General features: G+C 41.1%; 1 protein-coding gene and 1 long non-coding RNA gene across 2 annotated transcripts in view; one reads left to right on the top strand and one right to left on the bottom strand.

Moving 5' to 3' along the window:
• HGD (homogentisate 1,2-dioxygenase) overlaps positions 1-24,296 on the bottom strand; it is a 43,083-nt gene that overhangs the window by 10,588 nt on the left and 8,199 nt on the right. Inside the window, exons 4-10 of the mRNA XM_059388101.1 lie at positions 22,149-22,254; positions 9,260-9,319; positions 7,250-7,341; positions 6,098-6,132; positions 5,214-5,293; positions 4,533-4,632; positions 2,131-2,255 (exon numbers count right to left, since the gene is read on the bottom strand). Coding sequence (XP_059244084.1) covers positions 2,131-2,255; positions 4,533-4,632; positions 5,214-5,293; positions 6,098-6,132; positions 7,250-7,341; positions 9,260-9,319; positions 22,149-22,254 — 598 coding nt within the window. The remainder of the gene's footprint in view (positions 1-2,130; positions 2,256-4,532; positions 4,633-5,213; positions 5,294-6,097; positions 6,133-7,249; positions 7,342-9,259; positions 9,320-22,148; positions 22,255-24,296) is intronic.
• On the top strand, positions 472-23,902 carry LOC132010174 (uncharacterized). Its single transcript, XR_009402188.1, has 3 exons — positions 472-638; positions 21,689-21,753; positions 23,480-23,902. It is a non-coding gene; the product is annotated as an uncharacterized LOC132010174 (long non-coding RNA).

The raw sequence follows: 24,296 nt of genomic DNA, 5'->3' as shown, positions 1-24,296 counted from the left end.
AGGACTTGAGTTTTTAGAGCCCTCCCGAGGTGATGCTCCTTGGGCCTGCTCTGGGTTAGGAGAGGATCGGTGCTCTGTGACAGGAGTCCCCACGGCAGCTATGCATCTGTTCTGGAAACAGCATCTAACTCAAAAATATTCTAGAGACTTTACTGAAGGGACTGCTCACAGAGCTGTGATTAGGGTTAGGTGAACTGACTAGATGCTGAGGTTTCTGAGCCTACAACAGTGGGAAGACATTGCCATCCCTTTGCCTGTAGGATATGGGAGGAAGATGTTGTTATAGGATTCCGACAAGAGCTAGAACCATGAAGAAGGGGCCGCTCAGTGGTATGCTGGTAAATATTTAACAACTAGCAGCTAGCTCTCTGGAGGAAAAAAATTCTCTGTTTTATAGCGTTTGCTAATTTGGCGGGGGTAATAAATATTCCGCCCCAATCACCTTTGGGCTACTAATAAAATGCTGCTGAACAGAAAGCTGGGAAGAAAGAGTCTGTCAGCTCTCTCATGCCTGGCTCCAGCATGCTACTGGGGCCACCCAACAGGAACTGAGATCATGTAGGGACACAGTCCCAAATAGGGGAGAAACAGGAGAAGAAACCCCTCAACTTGTGTTTCCTCCTGCCCTGCAACTTCCTGTGAGTACCTCCCACTAGTTGAATCCAAACCCAAACCGGCTGGCTGGGGAGCCCAGATAGGTTAAGCTGCCAGGGCACAGATCATGGCCAAGAAGGGATAATGGATCAGTGTGGGAGGTCACACAGGGAATAACGAGCACAGAATCCACTTAGAAAGTGGAAACCCATGGAGCTGCTGGTTACCTTTAGAATGGTGGTTCTCTATCAACTGTATGTCAAAAATAATATGGGAAGCATGCTTAAAATGAATGTAGGTTTCCACACTCCATGCCCAGAAATTATTATTTTTGCTAGGCTGGAGTAACATTGAAGGATTTGCATTTATTTCAAACAAGCCTCCTTTGGGATTTCTTTTTTTTTTTTTTTTTTTTTTTTTTTTTTAATTTTTTTTTTTTTTTTTTTAAAGATTTTATTTATTTATTTGACAGAGAGAAAGCACAAGTAGATGGAGAGGCAGGCAGAGAGAGAGAGAGAGGGAAGCAGGCTCCCTGCTGAGCAGAGAGCCCGATGCGGGACTCGATCCCAGGACCCTGAGATCATGACCTGAGCCGAAGGCAGCGGCTTAACGCACTGAGCCACCCAGGCGCCCTCCTTTGGGATTTCTGATGCTTATGGCCTCTAAACCACATTTTGAGAAATCCTGACCCAGACAATATGAAAGTGACAATGTGTCAATGAGGCTGACAATTATCTCTCAGGGGTTAATTTTAAGTGCCAAACTAGCTGGCCTCTGCTGGTTAACATACCATCTACTTTGGATGCTGTCCAAGGAAAATAAAATGCCTTGAAAAATATAAGATGTATGTCAAATGGGCAGAAATAATGGTAATAAATAATGGTAAACAGAAGAAATCTTTGGATTATTTTGGTTATATAATTACTTTCTGCTAATATATATTCAGTACATTGAATAATAATATATGCTAAGATAGTATAGATTACATATTATGTTATTATTTATCATCATATTAATATCTATGCCTTTGCTTATCTTCTGAGTTTACAAGGCTGGTGGTATAAACTAAGCCAAGCTAATTAACTGATTTCTACTTCTTTTGTATAAGTCATAGTTTGTATTTGAAATATGGTGGCCATTGATAATATAAATCTTAGATGATCTGCTTGTTTACTCATTTCCCTTTTCATAACATATTACCCTGCCTGTATAGTATATTTTATACACCACTTTTAGAAACCTACATTTGCCAGGATTTTTATTGCTTAGTGAGCGGGATAGAGCACGACCTTTGGAGTCAAACAGGTATAGGTTCTGATGCTAGGTCTTCCATTTACTATGACATTTGGTAAATTATTTGTCACTACATTTTTGTGACTACAAATGAGGCAAATAGTACCTTATTTGTAATATCTCAGTGGTATAGTAAAGATGAAAGGATATAATATATGTAAAGTACTTAACACTGGCCTTAGCAATCAGTAGGTGCTTAATAACTATTTATTCCCTTCTTGTCCCCCGACCCTCTTACTTTACCTGTTTGGCAGCAAATAGCTTGCCCTGGTATTTATTAATCACAGTATAGCCACCTGGCACTTGGCGATCTTCATACCAGGCAACAGGTATCAAAAAATCACGAGGATTGGCCAAGCCATTGGCTCCTAGAACACAGCGACCCAAAAGTCTTTTAGACACTTCTGAAATCACATTGGAAATCACATTCTGAAACCACAGTTGCACAAAGAGAAAGGGCCATGTCAGGAGCCATTGCACTATTTGTTTTCATTGTCCAAAGGCTCATTGGAATCCCAATCTGGTACCGTTTTAGGAAGACTCAAGGAATTTGATTAGGAAAAAGAATCATGAAAATCATCATCATCCTCACCAGTATCACCTTCTAAAGTTGTAGAGTAAATGCGGTTTATTGACCATGTTACGTGCATCATTGCCTCACTGCAGATGAGGGGAGAGGATGAGACTAGAAAAGAGGCTCAGGGAAGGTCTGGTAGAATCCTAGAACTTTTCCCCAAGAAAACCGTGATGATTCTAGAACTCATCTATAGTCCCCGATCTCAGAAAGGAAGGGTTACATACTGTTGCCCCAGGAACGCCTCTGCTCCTCAGACAGAAGTCAGAATCCAAGTCTGCAAAACTGCTCTCCAGCCTGACAAATCTGTCTGCCACTCAGGAAAAGAGTACTCAGGACTTGCCTCCTTACCTTTGTTTAGGAGCGAGTGTTCCCTCCAGAGAAAGAAAATAAATCAAAAGACCAAAAATAAAAAGTATAAGTGCAAAAACATAATTTAACTCTGAGAGGAGAGACCTGGGGAGTGTTTTATCATTTCCAGCTCCTGGGGTTAAAAAATATAAGCCCCCAGCTGGTTAGTAAATTATATATATTTTCCAGAGGGTACGTGTTCCACAGAACCTGGAGGCTATGCTGACTGTAGAGCAGCAGGAAGCCAGACTGAAGTGGGAAGAGCGGGTGGCGAACAGGATGACAGACGGCCCACCATGGCTCCAGCTGCCTTTCTCCTGCCTCCCACCTTCCTCTGACTATTTGGATCTCCCCAGGGGAGTGACCAGAAGGCACATGATGGCCTGTCCTGTTTTGCTCTAAAAAAGCTGTTGACAAAGAAAGGAAGAACTGGGAGGTGTGGCCACCACCTTTAGCAAGCATGTCAAAGATGAAACCAAGGGCCAATTTTCCCAGCCACTTCTTTTACTCCAAGAGATGTTTTGAGAGCAACTCCTCCTACCACCTTCACTTCTCTCCTCTTCTCCTGCCTCCAGTTTGCCAGAAGAATCGGGGGTGGGGGGACCTTGATTCACTTTTGAAAGTTTTCATCTTGCCTCATGGAGGCTGCCTCATGGAAGAGGTTTCTAGTTCCTTCATGGCCCAGAGTTATCTGTGTAAATTTTGTGGAATGTGCTGATTTGGAATGTGAAGTTTGTAAACTATGCATCTCTCAGCCCACGTCCCCTTTCCATAGGAGTACAGCCCTTGCCGTTTTTACGGCTTTCGCCCACTTTATTGTCTACACACAACTTATTGACTTAAGAAAATGATCTCCCTCTAATTCACAAAGGTCATTCCTACATGTATGGTTTTGCTTAAGCTGTTCCCTTTCCTTTTTATTTGTCCTCCCCTTTTCATCAAGAATTAGTCAAATCTCGGGCACCTGGGTGGCTCAGCGGGTTAAAGCCTCTGCCGTCTGCTCAGGTCATGATCCCAAGGTTCTGGGATCAAGCCCCGCATCAGGCTCTCTGCTCAGCAGGGAGCGTACTTCCCCCTCTCTTTCTGCCTGCCTCTCTGCCTACTTGTGATCTCTGTCTGTCAAATAAATAAAAATAAAATCTTTAAAAAAAAAAAAAAGAATTAGTCAAATCTCATCTCTTCTATAACGCTATTCCTGGTGACTTGGCCCCCAGTAACCCCAACTGCTAAATCCTTTAGGGTGTACACTGTATAACCAGAAATCTATTACATACTGTTTGCTCTCCAAAGGTCTATATACTACTCTAGTGAGAGATTTATAATGGGTTGGCTTTGGTTGTTTACTTTTATGTACGTATTTTATGGGAAGAGGCTTGTGTTACCCTTGATGAGATTCCCATCATTACTCTCAGCACAACATAGGGCCAAGACTAGCTGATGGACTGATCTACTAATAAGCTAATTGATGATTTCATTTCATCAACTAGGTCAACCAATGCACAGAACCCCTAAACTTAGAGGTCTGAAAAAAAATGTCTAGGGTTGCTTAGAGAGTTCTAATAGGTTTTTGAAATTCCCAACTACACTTGATCTAGAGAAGTTGTCTAGAGAAGAAAGTTGAAATTTGAGTGAGATCATGAGGGGAGAAGGATGTTTAACTCCCATGTGATTATCTGTCCTGTATCTCAAGGGAACTTAAAAGTTTGTAATGAAGATTTACCAATTGGTCCCAGGTCAGGCAACTCAAAGTGGACACCGTAGACCTCCAGGATATAGCCCCTGGTCTCTTCGAAGACATCAATGCTGAACCGCATTCCTCTCTGGAATGGGAAGCAGACAGTTGTGTGCACTCCCAAATTATACGTATGACTATGAAGAAGCTGACCCAGAGCCACAGCTAGCCCCAGATGCAAAACTAAAGCTATAGTCTGCTGAGCTATATTTGGGAGTTGACCAGCTCAAAGATGAGTTAAAATGAAATATTTAACCCGTAATCACATCTGTGACCCAAACCAATTCTACTCTAATCTCCCATTGGGTTCAGAGAAACCAGTGCTCTGATACAGCCAAATTTTTAAGAAATTAATCTTCACTGCACCCCACCCCACATTCCACACCAGTCCATGGGAACAGAGCCTTATCCAAAGTGTGTATGAGTATTGACATACACATGACCATTGACAATGTTCTTTGCTTTGTGATTATGTCCTATTTTAAAACAAATCAGGCATCCAAGCTTGCTTCCCTTTCTGCACAAGGAGCCTCCTGCATGACTAAAACTCCCTCCCTTTGCTCAGACACGATCCACCAAGAAATTTTAGAGTTGGAAATGACAGCAGCTGCAATATCTGATTGTTCCCAAATTAGGGAGAGGCAGGGGAGAAGGGGACACATCACCAACCTGAATGACGCAGATCTCATTGGGCTGCACAAGCATCTTGCCAAACTCGGTGTAAATGTGAAGTTTCCCTTTCTGGGGAACTAACAAAAGAGACAGGGCAGCAGTGAACAATTCTTACCACTTCATGAAGAGTAAAAGGCTCAAGGGCTGCATCTGATTTTTCACTCCAAAAGAAAAGTTTTATTGAGTCTCATGGGGGGGAAATGTATATTCTGACAACCTAGGTTAGCAATTTTACTAACTGGAAGAAAGTGAATGAAAAAATCGTTCTGCTTACTTTTGGTTGTCAGGTAAGGAGCTTGTATATGCCCAGTTCTGTGGATTGACCAAAAAGGGCAGCAGAAATTGGATGGAAAACCATTCATTTCTGATAATTCCAGTGAGTCTGGCATTTGCATATTTAATGTCTACACCAAAATGGTCACTGCAAAATATCAATACTGAAACCATCAAAAAGAATGGGTAGACCAGAGAAATATCTAGTAGGCATTCTGTTTTAGATGGCATCATGAAAATTTTTATCTAAATGGCAGAGATCAATGACAGATGGTCTTTTCTTGGGCGGGTTTGAAGACAAGTAGAGTTATCTTAATAATTTAATCAAATATTGGTATTACTCTTTATTTATTTATTTCTGGGAAGCTTCCCAGATCTCCCATATTAGAAAGGCCTTGCAGAGATGGGCAAAGACAGAGAGACCAGGAAATAAACCAGGGTCTTTGAGGTACAGCAGAAATCTTTTCCAGACCACCAATGGCCTCTCGACCTCAGTCTGTAGATTGCACTACGTAAGACAGACTGAAGGATAAAGGAAAGTAATATGTATTAATTGAAAAGTAGCTTGTGACTGGGGATCACTTCACAGTGAAATCTTCAGAACTTACCAATCAAGAAGTCCCCATCTGAATTGTAAAAACATCTGAAACATAAGAAATAATTCCTGTTATTTCGATTTTAACACTGTCCAGACAAATTAATTCACTCCACATATTATTGTTTACCACCCACCATGTGCCAGGCTCAGTGCTGGATATAAACTGGTGAGCAAAGTGACCCAGTCTCTGCCATCATGCAGCTTAGAGTCTAGTAGGAAGTCAGATAGAAATCAAATAATCACAGAACTGTATCATTGTAGACTGTAACGACACTATGAAAGTCAAGTTCAGGGGGATGAAGGAATAACGAACCTGATTTAATGTGAGAGGTTAGCAAAGGCTTCCCTGAAGAAGGGACATTTGACCTGAGATCTGAAGGAATTATCTAGGCAAGAGTTTGGGGACTCGGGAGAACATTTCTGGCAGAAAGAATAGCACATGCAAATGCCCTGAGGTAGGTTGAAAGAACTGAGTGAAGGTTAGTGTGGCTCAGGTGAAATGAGAGGAGGTAGTATGATATGATGTTGGATCCAAAGAGACATCTTCAGTGCCTTGTCATGGCTCAGAGAAGTTAAATGATTTATTTAAGATTATTCAGCCAGGAGGAGTGAGGCTTTGGATGTAACAGTCTGGTTCCAGAGGTGTGTGCAAAGCTGCTATGAGATTCTGCTTCTCCAAGAAGAGGCAGAATGTCATTTACATATTTTTTTCTGATTCAAAAAAAAAAAAAATCCAAAATGTAAGCTCCTCTACTAAGGAATGTTAAACTTACACATTTAATAACTGAAGCCAAAGTCTGTCATCTTGACCAGACACCAACATGTGGCCCTTAATGGCTGCTCATGCAGTATGACTTTGGAACAGCCCTGGGGAACTTTAAGAAATTAGAGATATTCTGACCCAAACCTGGTTAAAGTCAAAATTCCGTCTAGCTTCCCAATGCCCACTGTCGGTTTTCTATTTGCATTGTTATGTGAAATTCTTGTTCATGTTACAAGAATCAGTCAAAACTGAAATGCTCATTTATTAATGAATGTATATCAATGTTGCTCTGGCGGGGGGGTGGGAGTCGATAACAATAAAACAACAACCTGGCTTTCACTCTCTGGCCAACAGCTCTTGGGGAATAGGAATGTTCTGCCCAAGCATTGAGACACTTACTTGTTCTCCATGGAGGTGTTACAGAGGAAAATATGGATGGCAAGTCCATTGTTAGACTTCATGTCTCCAGCTCCACACAAGGTATGCAGGCCCTAGAAGGAACCACGGGAGAAGGAAGGGTGTAATGCAAGTCTTGTCCAAGAGGCTATCCCTCCTCCTGGTCCCTGAGAGCCTGGAGACAAGGTTCTACTAGGTCTGCTCTGTGTGACAAGGGGGACATTTGGGGTCTAGCCTGCCTCTGAGGAGCTCAAAATTTATGGGTTTTATGTTTGGAAGGTGGTGGCTCACCCTAGTTGCCAGCCATGGCCCTAGATCTGAATTGTGTCAGTGGTTAAGATGACCTTACCTGGCATTTTATCTGTTTGGTGCTTAAGATCAGCTTGGAGGAGAGTTTCTTTCAGAGGTAAAACCAAGCACCTAGGATGCTTAGGGAGGAAGCTTGTCACGTTAGGAACCAATTAATGCCCCTCAAATACACCTCACTAGCTAGGCAATCCCATGCTTATACATAGGATCAGCCCTAATTTTTCCATAATAGAGAATTGGAAGCATTCTGACCAACTGTATCCTCTCTGCTCATCATCTACAGTCCAAGAAACCTTAAGACATGGGTCTTCTCAAAATTCTCAGTCCCAGACCTGCAGATGGAAAGGTGGGAGCTCTGCTCCTGCAGATATCCATAGTTCACCCAGAATGGGGGACTTCTTTCCATATTTTAATTCAGTTTGCCCGTTTGGGGTCTATTTCGATCAATCTACATAGAGTTTGGAGCACTTAATCTACATAAGGAATTCTGCATGAGCCAAACAAATTGACCCATGGCTGGGCACCTGGACTCTCCCTAAGTGAGCCATGGGATAAGGTTGGTCTGCAAAAGCTTCTACTGGCTTCTTTGAGCCCCTCTGCCTTGTAGCTCCCTTCCCTTTCCCCTACATATGGTTTGATCTGAGCATAAGTGTTCTAATACTCCCAACACCTGTAACTACCAAGTAGAACTTCTGATCAGCATTGCATTAACTAGAGTTGTCATCCTGAGTCGTTGCTATTCTAGGTCCATTTCAGAAAGTTCATGAACTTGGATGGGAACAAAATTATATATTTATTTTCACTAATCTCTGAAATGTATCATTTCCTTCAATTAATATGAATGTAAGCAACAAACCACAGAAATATTAGAAGTTTCTGTAACCTGGTCACTGATAGAAATCACGGATATTTTTAGATCACATTATAGTTGTTACAAGCTATTCCAGAATATTGTTTATGTTCACACTTCTAACAACTATAGCTTTTAGATCTTTCCATAGATTTTATGACTCAGTGCATTGATAAGGAAGCATATATGTTACTTACTATAAAACCAAATTTGTTTTTTAGTATTTTTATCATTGTATTTCAATAGGATCAACTTCTTTGTAATTTTATATAATTTATTTTATTCATTTAAAAATACAAGCTTTACCAGGCTATTAAAGGAGTCCATGGAAAGGGAAATAAGCCCTAAGTGACTGCTCACTACAGAGAAAGAACAGAGGGTTGACAGAGGGAGGTGGGTAGAAGATGGACTGGATGGGTGTTGGGGATTAAGCAGGGCATTTGTTGTGATGAGCACTGGGTGTTGTATGTAAGGAATGAATCGTTGAACTCTACTCCAGAAACCAATAGTGCATTGTATGGTAACTAACAAAATTTAAAAAAAAAGGGGGGGGGGGAGGAAGGCTCAGAATCCCTGTTGTAGCCCAAAACAAAGAAACCAGAGACAGGTAAATGCTCAATTTCCATTGGCCATTCAGAGGTTGTAAATCGCTCACCAGTGCCCTTGGTGTCCTCAGCCATTTGGTGCCTGTAAATAAGACATCCCTGGCCAGCCCTGGAAGCAGGGGCAGGTGGTGCTGTCTCTGCTGCCTACCTCTGAGTTGGCTGCCGCTTGGCATTCAGCCGGCCAATGGCTGGATCACTCACCAGGGAAGAAAGGAGAGCAGAGGGAAGGCATGGATGGTATTGACTTACGCTCACGAAATCCACCTTCTTCTGGGATGCTTTTGGAATCTCAAACGGTTTCCATCGAAGCTGGGGAAAAAAACACACGTAACAAGTAAATTATTTTAGAAAGGGAAGACATAGGCCTTCTAAATAAATAACATCAGTTACACAGAGAAAGGATGGCAAGTCATCCTGTGTGACTCCGATTGCTTGTAATTTTGTTGTTCTGAAATTAATAATTACTCATTATTTCCTAAAGGGTCTCTGGATGTGTGTATGTGTGTGTTTTTAATCCGTGTGTGTGTGTGTGTGTGTGTGTGTATTTTTCATTCTTTAGCACTTTAAATTTAAAAAAAAAAAAGATCATTGCTTCTTATTTCAGAAGCTGTTTGTTTTCTTTAACATTTTGCTCAGGCACATCGGTGAGTTTTGACTGATGCTGCTTTTTATGCTATTTATAATCGGCTCCCTTTCCTGGCATTGCCCGCCTCTCTGTGTGGGCTCCTGACACTGCAGGGGAAGGTTCTACTTCTACTTCCAGCCTTGGGAGTTTTGAATTATTTCTTTAAGAGAAAGAAAAAGCACCCAACTGAGGTTGGATTTAGTAAATGCTGTACCGGGTTCCATTTCTTCAGCAAACCCCACATTTGTCCCCAGGCTGCCTGGCAGTTCAGTTTAAATCACAACAATCTTTAATTTAATAACGAAATGATCTAAGGAAGTAGGGAGAAAAATCAGCAGTCGAGGACCTGCCAGAAGTATGTCAGCCCAGGACTTATTAATCAACCTGGCAGCTGGCACGCCCCAGCCAGCCTCGCAGCAGATAAACCCCAGGACATCTCATGCCCTGGCCTGTGCCCCCATGGCCGACTCCACTGGCCGTGGCACCCAGTCAGTGCAGGCAAGTCAGGCCTTCCCTAGGTCATGGGGCTTGGCTCATTTTATATCCCAGAAAGGCAGCTGAGTGGGAGAGGAAGCGGCAAGTGGGAAAAGTGGCACTGGGATTATTCTGCCTCTCTGACATACATAGTCAGGTGGCGGTCTTCATTTTTTAAAAGCCAAACAGGATGATCTCATCCTGGGACTACTTAAAAAGGACATAAAATGTCGGCTTGAAAAAACGTTGTTGAAATCGTGCCTCAGAAAGAAGGAAAAGGTTTAGAGGCATCTGGATGGCTCAGTTGGTTAAGCATCCGAGTCTTGATCTCAGCTTAGGTTTTGATCTCAGGGTCATGAGTTCAAGCCCCAAGGGAAAAAAAAAAAAAAAAAGGAAAAGGTTTAGGGTTAATTCCATTAAAGGTGATATTTCCTGGGAGGGAGGGGACCCTGAGAGCAAGGATCTGGGAAAGGGTTTCTCTGCCTTGGCACTTTTGACATTTGCACTGCATAACTCCTTGTTGTGGGGCTGTCCTGTATTGTAGGATATCTAGCAGCATGCCCTGACCACTACGCACTAGATGCCACTAGCACTACCCCAAGCTGTAAGAACCAAAAATGTCTCCAGACATTGTCACATGTCATCTGAGGGACAGTTTTTCCCTGGTTGAAAACCACTGACTTAGGAGGGTGATCCCCTGACATCAGGAAGGGCCACAGCTAAGCACTGCCAGCTTTTTTGAGAGGAAGTTCTAGTCTCGTACTAATCACCACATACTGCTTCCCTCTATGTTAGCAGTGTGCAGTTTGTACAGCCAGGAAGATTGTCTGGAAGACTAGACTACCTAAAGTCTTGGTCCCAAGAAGAGTCATTGGTCTAGTTTCCCAATGGAAGGGATTTAAGCATCAGATCAACGGTTGCCTGAGCAACATCTTAGACCTTTCCAGAGGTTCTGAAGCTGGTTACTCATGAGAATTACCCAGAAGGACTTTGAGACCCAAGACTAAATTAAATCAGAATCTGTTCTGTATTTTATAAGAGCTTTATTTTATAAACGGTCTACTAATGGGACAGCTACATTTTTTTTTAATTTTTTTAAAGGTTTTATTTATTTATTGGACAGAGAGAGAGAGACAGAGATCACAAGCAGGCAGAGAGGCAGGAAGAGGCAGAGAGAGAAGCAGGCTCCCCGTTGAGCAAGGAGCCCAATGCGGGGCTCGATCCCAGGACCCTGATCATGACCTGAGCTGAAGGCAGCGGCCCAACCCACTGAGCCACCCAGGCGCCCCGGGACAGCTACATTTTAAGAACCAGCAGACCCAGCCAGAGATTCTGTGATTCTTTTATTGCTAAACTAAGCATCATATACAGAAAAGTCCTCCCCGTCAACCAATCAAAAAATTAATCAGTCAACTAAATTGTGGTATCTTTGGCCGGATATGGCAGCGACATGCTAGCTACTAAGTAGCAAGGATATTTAAATAGCACCAGCATAAAGATTTACAAACCTAAGGAAAAAAGGAGAACAAGAAAAGAGAAGGGGAGCCTGGGTGGCTTAGTTAAGTGTCTGACTTCGGGTTTCCCTCAGGTCATGATCTTTGAGTCCAGCCCTCTATAGGGCTCCGTGCTCAGCAGGGTGTCTACTTCCCCTCTCCCTTTCCTTTGCCTTTCCCCCTATCATGCACACACACTCTCTTTCTCAAATAAATCTTTTTAAAAAAGAGAGAGAAAGAAAAGAAAGAAAGAAAGAAAGAAAGAGAAGAAATTCTAGTAATAGGAGAAGCACTGCCTGATTTGTTGTATACGCCTTTGTATATCTTCCTGAAATTGAAATATCTGTTGAGGGTGGAAAAAAGTCCTAAATCCCAAAGAAGAGATTTGTCTTCTGTGAGTGGGAAAAACTAAGTCAGAGAGGCTGAGAGGTTGGTTTGGCTGGTTTTTGCTGGTTAGTTTTTTAGTTTTCTATAGCACATCAACCTTCAAGTCATGAGGAAAGAGCCAGGGTTGTCGGATGGACAGGCCCTACATGATGATGTAGAGAGCATGCCTTCAACAGGACCCACACACTAGATGAGGCAGTGGTCTTGAATAATCTTCTCTAATGCAAAAATGATACCCTTCAAATGATGGAGATGGTATAGAGAAAGAAGTAAGTTATCAGCTGGGTCTGACAGCAGCAGATTATACAAGTTCTATATTCAGTGCATTATGAAGGGTAGTAAAAACCCAAGCTGGTTCTGATAAATCCTTGACTCACAAGAAGCCAGCTTTTGATCTTTGGGCAAGAGATTTTTGTCAGGAACTTTGGTGTGATATGTTGTGGAATGTGAGGAGGGAGATGAAATGTGAGGGGAGATGAAAACCAGGAAGAACCCATGAAGCAGAGAGGAGAAACATCTCCTGCTAAAGCCAGATGTTCAGTTTAATTGCATGCTGTGGAGCAGTAACCTCTGATCCACAGCCAGCCCAAGCAGGGCTGTGCATTGGGCTGAGCCAGGAATGAGATGTGGGTCCTGCTACTGCCTCTGTTTCCATTTATTCTGTGATCTCAGACAAGTCAAGTCATTTTGTCTTTCTTGATTGTATTTTTTTCTTACATGTAACAATGGGGTGTTGGAGGAAACTATAATTCCAGAATTCTCTTCAGAGAAGAGCTTCTAAGAGTGACAAAGGATGCTTGTTAGTTGATTTAGTCCTATAACTTTTTCAAAAGTTTTTAAAATTCATACTATATATTATTGCTAAATAACCCTTTACAAGGAATTTAATTATTAAACATTTCAAAAATAATGAAATCAATTATAGTACTCAATGTAGTATCTTGGCAATAGAGGATATTAATAAATTTCTGTTGAATGAATGAATAAATGTAAGGCACCAAGAACCCTGCTAATATCTCAAAGAATAAGACTAAAAAAAATTTGTGGGATTATCTGTGGTCAAGTGACGTTCTGGCAATAGTAAATTGGGAAATGTTTCTAAAAGTCCAAAGAATTTTTCTAGAATTTAACTCTAGAATGTAAGTCTTTAGGTATGTGAAAAACCCTCACTTCTTCTATATCCTGATTTTCTGTGTAGTTTTTCTATCAACTGTTGAGAGATGTTGAAGTTTCTAACTATAATTATGGATTTATCTATTTCTTTCACTTCTATCATTGCTTCACACATTTTGTGGCTGTATCCTACAAATTCCATTGGAAAATAAACTTTTACTTACCAGAAATGAGGTGGTTAGAAATAATTTGGAAAGCATTTTCAAGGGACTACCAAGTTAGAATTAAAAAAATTTTAGGGTGGGGTGCCTCGGCAGCTCAGTGGGTTAAAGCCTCTGCCTTCGGCTCAGGTCATGATCCAGGGTTCTGGTATCAAGCCCCACATTGGGCTCTCTGCTCAGCGGGGAGCCTTTTTCCTCCTCTCTCTCTCTCTCTCTCTCTGCCTGCCTCTCTGCCTACTTGTGATTTCTATCTATCAAATAAATAAATAAAATCTTAAAAAAAATTTTTTAAGGTTACTGGAGAAAAACAGAATCAGTGGCAACATTTAATGATCAGGATTTAAAATGCATGCTCAGTAATGAAAAAGAAATTAGAGAATTGGTCTCAGTATTTCCAGAGTCAGAAGATCGGGAGTTGGACTGGATGATCTGAGTATCACTTTCAACACTAAGATTCTTTAATTTACTGAAACTCCCTCCCAAATGGCCTTGGACTCAACTAGATTAGATGAGTTAGATACTCTGAACAATAATGGCTGACTAAAGTAGACATATCATTAGAAGCCGATATCACCTAAGAATTTGGAAGTAACTAAGAATTTGTAGTGACCACAATGTGTGAGCAATTATTAGCAGTAACTATGGCTAGGAGAGGCCCAGGGTAATCCCACTACAGTGAGTTTAAGTACAGACTCAAAAAGCTGTGTGTATGTGTGGGGGGTGAATAAAATAAAACAGTGGCTCACTGCATTCTTCAGCAAATCTAGTAATTTAAGAGGAAAGCCAGCATGATTTGTGGAGAGAAATCAGGCTTTGAGTGACCCATTGGAGTTCTTCAAAGTAATAGGCAAGAACACAGTTAAGGAGGATGCAAGTCACTATACTTTATTCAGACTTTCAAAAGTCTTTCATGAAAAGAAAACAGATGAACATATTGGAAGGGGGAAGAAAAGGAGAGATGGAAACAAACCATAAGAGACTCTTAACAATAGAGAACAGACTGAGGGTAGATGGAGGGAGGTGGTTGGGGGATGGGTAGAAGGGTGCCGGGTATTCAAGAGGGTTTGCGTTGTGATGAGCCCTGGGTGTAGTATGTAAATGGGGAATCACAGAACTCTACTCCAGAAACCAGTACTGCACTGTACGTTAAAAAACTAAAATTTAAATGAAAAAAGTCTTTCATCAAGCTACAAAAAAGGTAACTCTTCATTGGATTTGAATGACATTTTTTCACAAATAGAAACCTGGATTCCCATTTGAGTATAAAACTAAGAGCATTACATCCATTACTTAGATCCTAGCATAGAGCATGAAACATAATAGTCAGTAAATATTTGTTGGATGACATTTAATTCTCACGACAACCTTCTGAGATACCTAGGATTATCATCTCAATTTTAGAAGTGAAAGGACTGATGGTTTAGAGAAGTTTTCTCTACTAAGAACAGAATCCAAGATGCTCCCAGTTTCTCTTAGTAACCTACAACCTGAGCCTTTATATCCCTGCCTATCTTGTTCTGCTTCCCAAACTATTCATGATCCGCATAGCTTCTAAATGCAGGCTTTGCCTCCCTTAAACGGTCTTGTATTGGTCTTCCAATCTCACCCTTATTTATTACTCCTCCAGTGCTAAGTTGCCCTTGCCCAGTCTGATTCCTGGGACCAGAACCTTGCTAAGGTTCTTGTCCCAGTCTTATTTCTGGGACCAGAACCTTGCTAAGGTTCTTCAGTGTCAACATTCTTATTCAATCCCCTTATATTAATTCATTCAAATGATTTATTGGGGACCTCTCTGTGTGCCAGGTTTAATGTCCCATGCTGGCAGTAAACACTGACAGTCTCTGCCCTCAGGGAAACTGTTACAGAAGACCTTGAAGGTGGAAGTGTGGGCACTTTCTGATAGAAAAACAAGGAAATAGGTAAGTGAAATGACTTTGGAAGAGAAATGTTCCCTCGGGAATAAGTCTTGGCATATAGCCTATTAACATTCTTATATATGGAAAATAAGAGATACCCACAATGAAATAATCTAGTTTTCAGAAAATAGCAACATCTTTCCAATGAATGAAACTCAAGTTGATGGAGATTTACTGTTAAAGGAGCCAGCAAGCTATCCAAAAGGGCTGAACAGAGAGCAACCTGTTCTCTAATACTTTTGGCAAACACCAGTGAATGCCTTTAGGAAAATGCAATCTAGTCTGTTTATAGAATGATGGGATCTGAGCTCTCAGGGAGTTAATTCAACAAGTATTTGTGGTTCTACTATTTGGAAGAAGACATGTGCTGAACACAGCAGGTCATATGAAGATGATGAGACATATTCTTAAATACCCTGAGAAATACATATAGGGCTCAAGGAAGAAAGTGGTCTTTAAGATGAATCATAAATTATGGGTGGGATTTGGATGGGTGAATATTTATAAGGAAAAAAGAGAAAATGCCAGATAGGTGAAAGAGCACAATGTACTGAGGCAGGTATTGCCTCAGGTATTAGGGTATTGCCCTGAAATGGTAAAAGTTCCAGTATGGCTGGTGGGTAGGGCACATGGAAGAGAGTAGAGGGTTTGAAAGATATGATGGTAAATTAGTGCTCTTGATTGCTTATCTTGGACACCTGCACAGGAAGAAGGAGGGAAGTCAACCTTTGAAGGCTTTGGGATGTTGAGGAGAAAGGATTGTATTTAGCCATAGATGATTTATGATAGTAAAAACGGAAACACTCTAAGTATCTGACAGTAGAATAATTGTCTTATAAACATATATTGGATTATAAAGCCAAGTTAAAAATTCCCTGTACTCAAGAAGTTTAAAAAAGACATGGGAAAAGGCACAAAATATGATGTTTAAATTAAAAAAAAAAAACAACCTATGAGGTAAAACTGTATTACAGCATGACTTTCATTAGAGTAAATATATACATAACTGATTTTTTTTAAATTGAAGTATAGTTGACACACAATGTGACATTAGTTTCAGATGTACAACTTAGTGATTTGATAAGTCTATACATGATGCTATGCCCACCACAAGTGTAGCTACCATCTGTCACCATGCAGTGCTATTATAATATTATTGACTGTATTCCCCATGGTGAGCCTTTTATCCCAATGACCTATTAATTCCATAACTGGGAGCCTGTATCTCCCCCTCCCTTTCCCATTTTGCACATCTCCGCACCCCACCCCCTCCCCTCTGGCAACCATCAGTTTGTTCTCTGTATTTATGGGTCTGTTTCTACTTTTGATTTGTTTGTATAAATGATTTCTAAAACAACATTAATATACGATTATTTACAGCCCTTCCTCTGCCCTTCCCTGCTTCTTTGGAAAACTCCAATTTGCCCATCCTCATGCCTTCCTCTCAAATCTTGTGAACTCCAGCCTCACCATGCAGATCCATGTTTCACGTGTGAATCTCCTAGGAAAGGGGATCGGAACCTACACCAAAAGTTCATTCTCCAGGGGCAGAAAAGAGCAGGATGAGGAGGAGGAGAATGAGGAGGAGGAGGAGCCAGGCTGTGAATCATATGAGGGGCTGAGGAGCTTGGGAAGATGCGCTGTGAAATGAGAGAGGACTTGGGTGTGAGATGGCTGGAGTCCGGGGGAATTGGGGAAAGGGGAGTTTACCAAGTGTTCTTGTAGGTCATGTATTGGGTATTCTTTAGTGTTCTCAGGAGAAACAAATGAAGATTGGAATTATTCTCAATTGCTTTTGGTTTCTGGCTGCATGGGACCCCAGATCTTATTTACAATGTTAAAAAAAAAAAAAAAAGACTAGAAAGAAGGATACGGAAACATTTCAAGTGGTTAGTTCTGCATTGATGGGATTATTGGGCATTTACGCTCTTTTTTTTTTAAATTTTATTTATTTATTTGACAGAGAGAAACCACAAGTAGGCAGAGAGGCAGGCAGAGAGAGAGGGGGAAGCAGGCTTCCCGCTGAGCAGGGAGCCTGATGTGGGGCTCCTCGATCCCAAGACCCTGAGATGATGACCTAAGCTGAAGGCAGAGACTTAACCTACTGAGCCACCCAGGAGCCCCCAGGCATTGACATTCTTATTTTAAGTTTTGAATAGAAACATATTAATAGTGGGGAGTGCATTATTGTTGTTTAAAGAAGATACAGTTTCAATAGGGTAGTTTGGGCAGGCTCAACTATGAAGGGTTGAGAGATGAGTGGGGGTGATAAAATGGATTTAGATTTCTTTCTTAGAAATCTGGTGTGAATAGGAGAGGCTTGGTCAAAAGCTTTAAAGAAGTGGGAAATCCAGGACATTTTTGGAGAGAGGGGGCTTTTAGGGGTAGTGGAACTGAATAGTTTGACAAATTAAACAGCAAATACCCTGGAAGGGTGTATTTTTAGGAAGCATTTTTGGTAATTTGCATGTCCTAGAGGAAAAGGGAATTTTATGGCTTGGTCTTTAATTAGCTATGAGGTGTTTATCACTTGGTCCAAATTATACTGGTTGAGAACTAAGAGATAATTTCCTTAGCTGAGTCTTAACTGGCTTCAGTCTGACTTTCTGAAAGTCAAAAAGTTAGGGATTTAGTAATAAGAAAGATAAACTTTAAAGGACTCTGATCTTTAGAGAGGAATGCTGATTCAGGAATGCTAATTGAAATCTGCAAAATCACAGTTAAACTCGTTGTAGATTTGTTTGTTAGATTCTGAGATTCCAGAAGTTAGAAGAAAGTACATGATGAACAAAATTAGGTGTATTTCTTATGTGAGATATTAATGGATTGAACTTGTTATGTCCATAGGCTGAATCTAAATACACTCAAAAAGATGTTTGTTTGTTTCAAAAAGAGTTTTCATTAATTCTTAGACAATTGATTAAATATATGCTAAGAGGAAATAAAGGTTTTGGGAACATCATCCTCAGTCTTCCTGGCAATGTATCAAAGGTGACAGTGATGATAGCATACCCCATGATGCTCTCCTGAAGGAAATATTAGGTGATTTTCAAGTCTTCAAATTCCCAGAGATGACTAATTTGGGGAGTTGGTGAAACTGGTGAATTATTTATTTTGGTTTATGACAGGTGAAGACATACCTATGATACAGGCTTCAACAGAGAAGGACTGTCAGATGGGTACCCAAATATAATTTTCTGAGACTTTCCTGATGAGAGTCTAGCGTCCATATTTGGAAGAGGTTATGAGAGGGGTGAAGTGATGAATGCAGATTGCTGTGGTTATTAATGAAGCATAAAATTGGAAAGAGATATTAACTTGTCAAGAAGGTGTAAATGAAAAGACAAAAGAATCGACGTAGCATGAACAGCCAGGATGTGTGCATCAGGGCAAAGGAAGCTGGACAGCAGGGGAGGTAAGTCACAGGACAAGAGGATAATAAACCATTACCTTGGCAGAGTGGTTGCTCACAGAGACAGTGTTGAGTTCTGGGGCACGGCTGTCCCAAGGTGTGTGAGCACAAGGTCATAAATGGAAAGAAGGGAAATAATGGGGAAGAAATTCACTTGGTGGCCATCGTAAAGACTGTGTTCGAAGAAATTCAAAACTGGAGAAAGGTAACAAGTCGGAGGAGAAGTGCAAAGGGAGGCTGGAATGGGAAACACAGGGAAGGAGAAAAAACAAATGTATATTGAGTATCTACTAGAAAGCAAGCAGAAACTGTTGGTGCAGCTCTTTTGATGCCTCTGCAGTAACTCAGGCTTTTCAACACAGTTAACTCAAACTTCCTTCTCAAAGTGTGTGTTAACTAGTTACGAAACAATAAAAGAACATGCAAAAATGGCATACTTGACTCTTGCCTATGAGAGACTTCCATTTTCTCCTTTGTTAATCTACATCATTTGAGTTTTTATTAAGAATGCATTGCTTTTATAACAAGACAAAACCAGAAAAATTCTATCAGGGTGAGGTTAGCTTCCATGGATAACCTACCCGTACTACAAAATAATTACTGTAAAGGGGTGTATTCATGTTAAATAAAATGTATCTATAATAGTCATAGAAATAATAATATATTAAAAACATGAGCATGTTACTTCTCACCCTCACAGGAAACACATCACACTCACATTTTCCTTAAAGGTCAGACTTAAAACCTGACTCCTACCCCAAATAAATTATACAAACATAAGTGTGGCTCCACTGTTGGCTGTACATCATAAAAAAATCTATGAAGTTGTATTAAGGTTATAGAGGCTTTGATGACTGGTGTGGATGTTATGAGTAGTCAGGGGCACTGAAATTTCCCACTCTGCCTTATTTACCACTAATTATTTGGTAGTTATCATAAGAGCCCCATGGGGGATGTCTGGGTGGCTCAGTTGGTTAAGCATCTGCCTTTGGCTCAGGTCATGATCCCAGGGTCCTGGGATCAAGCCTCTCACTGAGCCCCTCATCGAGCCCTGCATCTGGCTCCCTGCTCAGGGGGGAGCCTTCTTCTCCCTTTCCTTCTGGCAGTCTCTCCCACTGCTTGTGCTCTCTCTCTGTGTCAAATGAATAAATAAATTCTTAAAAAAAATAAAGTCCCCACAATTTGAATTCCTGAATATTTACCTATGGCCTTTCCCTGCAATCCTTCTTATAGTCTAGCTCAACTTGTGTAGTTAGTTCTCCAATTCAGTGTACATAAGAATTACCATACAGAATGGCATACACAAAACCACGTATCCTATAATTTGTGGGTAAGTCAAGGGATTTTTCAGAGATAATGTTGTTTGTACTTAATTTTTGTCTTACTTGCTGATTCTACAACCACCCTATTCCTTTGTATAGTATGAGATTTGGCTCCACAGGAGAGGGCTAGCAGAAATTTAATTGGGTTTTCCCTTATGCTGCCTGAAGAAAAGAATAGGGGAAATCCTTGTGACTCATACACCCTCTCAATCATCCAAAATTAGTATATATATTAAATGCCTAATTTATTTAGTTTAACCAGGAATCCTATCAAAGTACAAGTATCCCTCCTTTATATTTTCTAATAGAAGATAGAGCTCCATTATTAAGCAATCAGGTCTATCTATTGGTCAAAAACAAACAAGCATGACTATTATAACTTTAAAAGAGGAATTAGCAAATTTGAGATGTAAGGCATTGAGGAATCCGGGAGATTCCCAGAGAATAAGCAGTGACTTTGGATAGAATGATTTATGGCCCTTTACAAGGTGAGTGGGGAACTAGACGGTTAAATGAAGATGGTCTGCCAGGGGCATTCTTAACCTGAGGGTGGGAGAGAAAGTGGTCAGACTGGCCTGGAATAGGAAGCCAGGTGAGACTCAAGGACGAGGTGAAGACAAGAGTCTCCACGTTGGTGGTGCAAACTGTGGTCTGCACAAGAGCCCTGACTGGAGGAAGCAGAAACGGACAGGAGCTGAAAGCTGGATTTGGGGACTTGGTAGGCATGGTGCTTGCAGGGTTGGGGGCTGGTGCAGGGACTGACCTTTTCCCATATGCTGAGAGGCAAAAATAGGCCAGTGGTGAACAGGGAGGATGTTGGCTTCGTGCATTAAACTTCACACAAGTTTAAGGGGCAGTCATTTAGACGACATATCTTATTTTCAAAATGGCTATGAGACGGCTAACATTTTAAGTTGTTAACTCACATTTGGCTTTCACTCTGAAGGCCTCCCTTCTGTCCCTGCTGGAGAGAAGTAGGTAGCACTCAGGTACACAGTTCTCTGAGATTTCCGTAATTAGGAGAGGTGGAGCAGAGCAGGAAATCAAAAGTGACTATGATTATGCTGGCTTTTGTTAAGCATTTACGGGAAAGGGATTTGTAGGTATAGATGTAATGTCTTGGTAAACAAAGAGGAGGCATCAGATTTCTGTGGGCTGTGGGAAGGAGAGAATGAGAGAGAGAGAGAGAGAGAGAGAGAGAGAAATGAATGGGTGGCTGATGGGTCTGTATGGAATTTGAATACCAAGAAGAGTCTTGAACCTGTACCCAGCAGCTCCAAGTAGGAGGGAAGAGTTGTGTGTCTTACCTGGGACAACAGAACCAAAATTGGACTGGCAGATGACTCCATGCCCAAGCCTCTGCCTGATGACAGCAGAACAATGCGCATCTCAACATTACCCAGGGAGGGAGGACCAACCAGCAAGGCCCAACCCCTACTCCTACTTTGGCATTGTTTAAAACCAGTGATTCCTAGGCAAGACTGACATGAAGTTGTTTTCTGCCAATTTGGCAGAGAGGGACTTCAGAATAAAAAAATAATATAAAATGAATAAACACATTGACCTGAATATAAAATTCAAGGTTTTATACTCGATATTATATTGCTTCCTTTACGTGATTATATCAACGTGGCTGTATCCGAGCCCTGGGTCTTGCCTCTTATGTGCCAAGCACAGTGTGAAGCACGTTCACACCTGTTCTTTCATCCCAACAGCACTGCATGGCAGATGTAATCACCTCGGTGTAGAGTTGAAACACGGTTGTTCAAAGACCCAGCAGGTAAGTGGGGGAGTGGGGATGCAAACCCGGGTCTGTTTTGCTTCCTGCATTATATACCTGTTATCTGTGGCGTGTCCCTAAGCTGGACAAAGGGGGTATACTGGAGTTCTCAAAGGTAAAAAAACAAAAACAGATCTCAGTCCACTATAGTATTGAATCTCTCTCATTACCGAAAGCAGAGTAAATAAATAAACACACACACACACACACACACACACTCGTGCACGTGAATAGTCAATTCCAAAATTCCCACCCAAGTCTGAGCAAAAGAACAGATACACTTTAATATTGATATTTTTTCAATGTCTAATTTCTCAAAGACCCAGGTTTGACTTAAAAATTTGTAATCAAGGTTTTGGATACATGGCATGTGCCAACGCACAGGACCAGTTTACCTGGTTAGGGTCGGGGTCAACTTCATCCCAGTTGTGAGTGATATGGCCTTGGTCGATGGATTCAAAGGGCTTGTGAGACACTGAAGGTAGAATCCTATACAGCCAACTGGGAGAAAACAAGGACACATAAGCCTTAGGGTGGTGTTATGAGGGATAGGCAAACTGGCTCAGGAAGTACGATCCAGAAGGTGCTCAAGTCAACGATTTGTGGGCTTTAATGTGAGAAACAATGACACAGCATTACTTCTTAATAGCCATTGCTGCTCATAGCCACTGGCCTTTTCCCACCTTTCCACTCTATCCATCACTCTTCAAACTGAGGCTCCTGGCTCTTGTGGTTCCCATGCTAACAAAAAATGAAGCATTGTCTTTCCCAATGACAATTACAAAGGAAGGGGAAAAGTACCTTGAGGGATAAGTATACAGGAAAATCCATAGAAAAACATCAGTGTGTATATGTCATTGGATACTAATTCTTACTCTGGAAAGTGAGGACAATGAATCCTACAAAGATTGAGAGTATATGGGTAGTTTCTTTGCTATTTTTGAGAAATTAAAAAAAATTATAACAGTAATATATGCTATTGGTAGAGATAATTTAAGTAATTCAAATTCCCTAAGGGTAAATGGGTCCTTCAATTTCTCTTTCAATTTCTTCAGATCCAATTACCAGCAGCATCAGAGCTTACCAATGTTCCTGTGTATTCTCATATATCACTAGTGCATATATAAACAAAATTGCCAAATCATTGTACCACTTTGTTCTCAAAACAATAATGAGTGAGAGTGACTGATAACTCAAGTCTTCAGAAATATGGGGTATTATTTTTTTTTAAGGATTTTATTTATTTATTTGACAGACAAGTAGGCAGAGAGTCAGGCGGAGAGACGGGGAGAAGCAGGCTCCTTGCTAAGCAGAGAGCCCGATGCGGGGCTCGATGCTAGGACCCTGGGATCATGACCTGAGCTGAAGGCAGAGGCTTTAACCCACTGAGCCACCCAGGAGCCCCTGGGGTATTATTAAAAATAATTTTGGCCTTATAGGTAACAAATAGTATCTCATTTTTATTTTGTATTTCCTTTATTATGAGTAAGGTCGAGAATCTGTATGTTTATTGGTCCTTTGTAATTTTACTATGAGTTACTTGTGTCCTTTACCGTTTTTCTATTGGTTTTTTTTAATATTAATTTGTAAGATGTTTAGGAAATTAACACTCTGTACTCCAACATCGTAATATCTGTGCATATATTCTTATAGTAAGTATATTTGTAATTTTGTTTTCTTTTTTCTTTCCTCTCTTCCTCCCTCCCTCCCTTCCTTCCTTTTCAAGTTTTATTATCTGTATACATAAGGCCTGAGACAAAGATCCCCCTGCCAGGACCCAGACCTCAGGCTTCCGGAAGAGAAGAAGACTGATGCAGAAGTCTTGAAGGACACCAGGAGAACTGTCCAGAAGTCGAGAGGGACTCTGAAACTCGCTAAGCAGGACCCATGTCTTTTCAGAGGCCATCACTCTGGCAGTGTACAGAATGATAAGAAGCACTACCTCTGACAATGGAAGACCAGACCTCCTTGAACAGGCTGTGGCCCCTTAAGCCCTATGTCAGTCTACTTCAAGGGCTGGAGTCTGCCTGGCCCCACAATGAACCATTGGGGAGATAAAAGGGGTAGATTTGTCTAGTGTCCATTTGATTCCTCCACTTTTAAATGATATGACCTTAGACCTTGGACTTCAGGCTATGAATAAACTGAGTTTCTGCAGCTTCCAGTAGTGTCTAGAGTTAAGGGAATGTATGTATATCTTAGAAGCAACTGTGTGATCCTGGGCAAGTTACAAAAATTCCCTGATCCTGTTTCTTATCCTTATCTCCTAGGATTGCAAGGATTCAGCTTCTGTATCTAGAATGACTCACACACAGTAGGTGCTCACTTACTAGATATAAGTTGAATTGTCTGCCTATCCCTAATCATCCAGGTTTTTATCATGGTCCAGATTTCCCACATTATCTGTATTGACTCTCCCCTCTCAGTACCTAAGGGCTCAGCTAACTAATCAGATAAAAATTAACCCTTGGTGGTTGTAATCTCTGATAGTTTTGTGAGAACCCACCACTCTGTGGTTTAAAGGAGTAGTGACTCACTCTAAG

Source organism: Mustela nigripes, chromosome 2 (genome assembly GCF_022355385.1).
Source record: "Mustela nigripes isolate SB6536 chromosome 2, MUSNIG.SB6536, whole genome shotgun sequence".
Taxonomy (NCBI): Eukaryota; Metazoa; Chordata; class Mammalia; order Carnivora; family Mustelidae; genus Mustela; species Mustela nigripes.
Note: the sequence above shows the minus strand (reverse complement) of the source record. Positions and strands in the feature narration are given on the sequence as shown.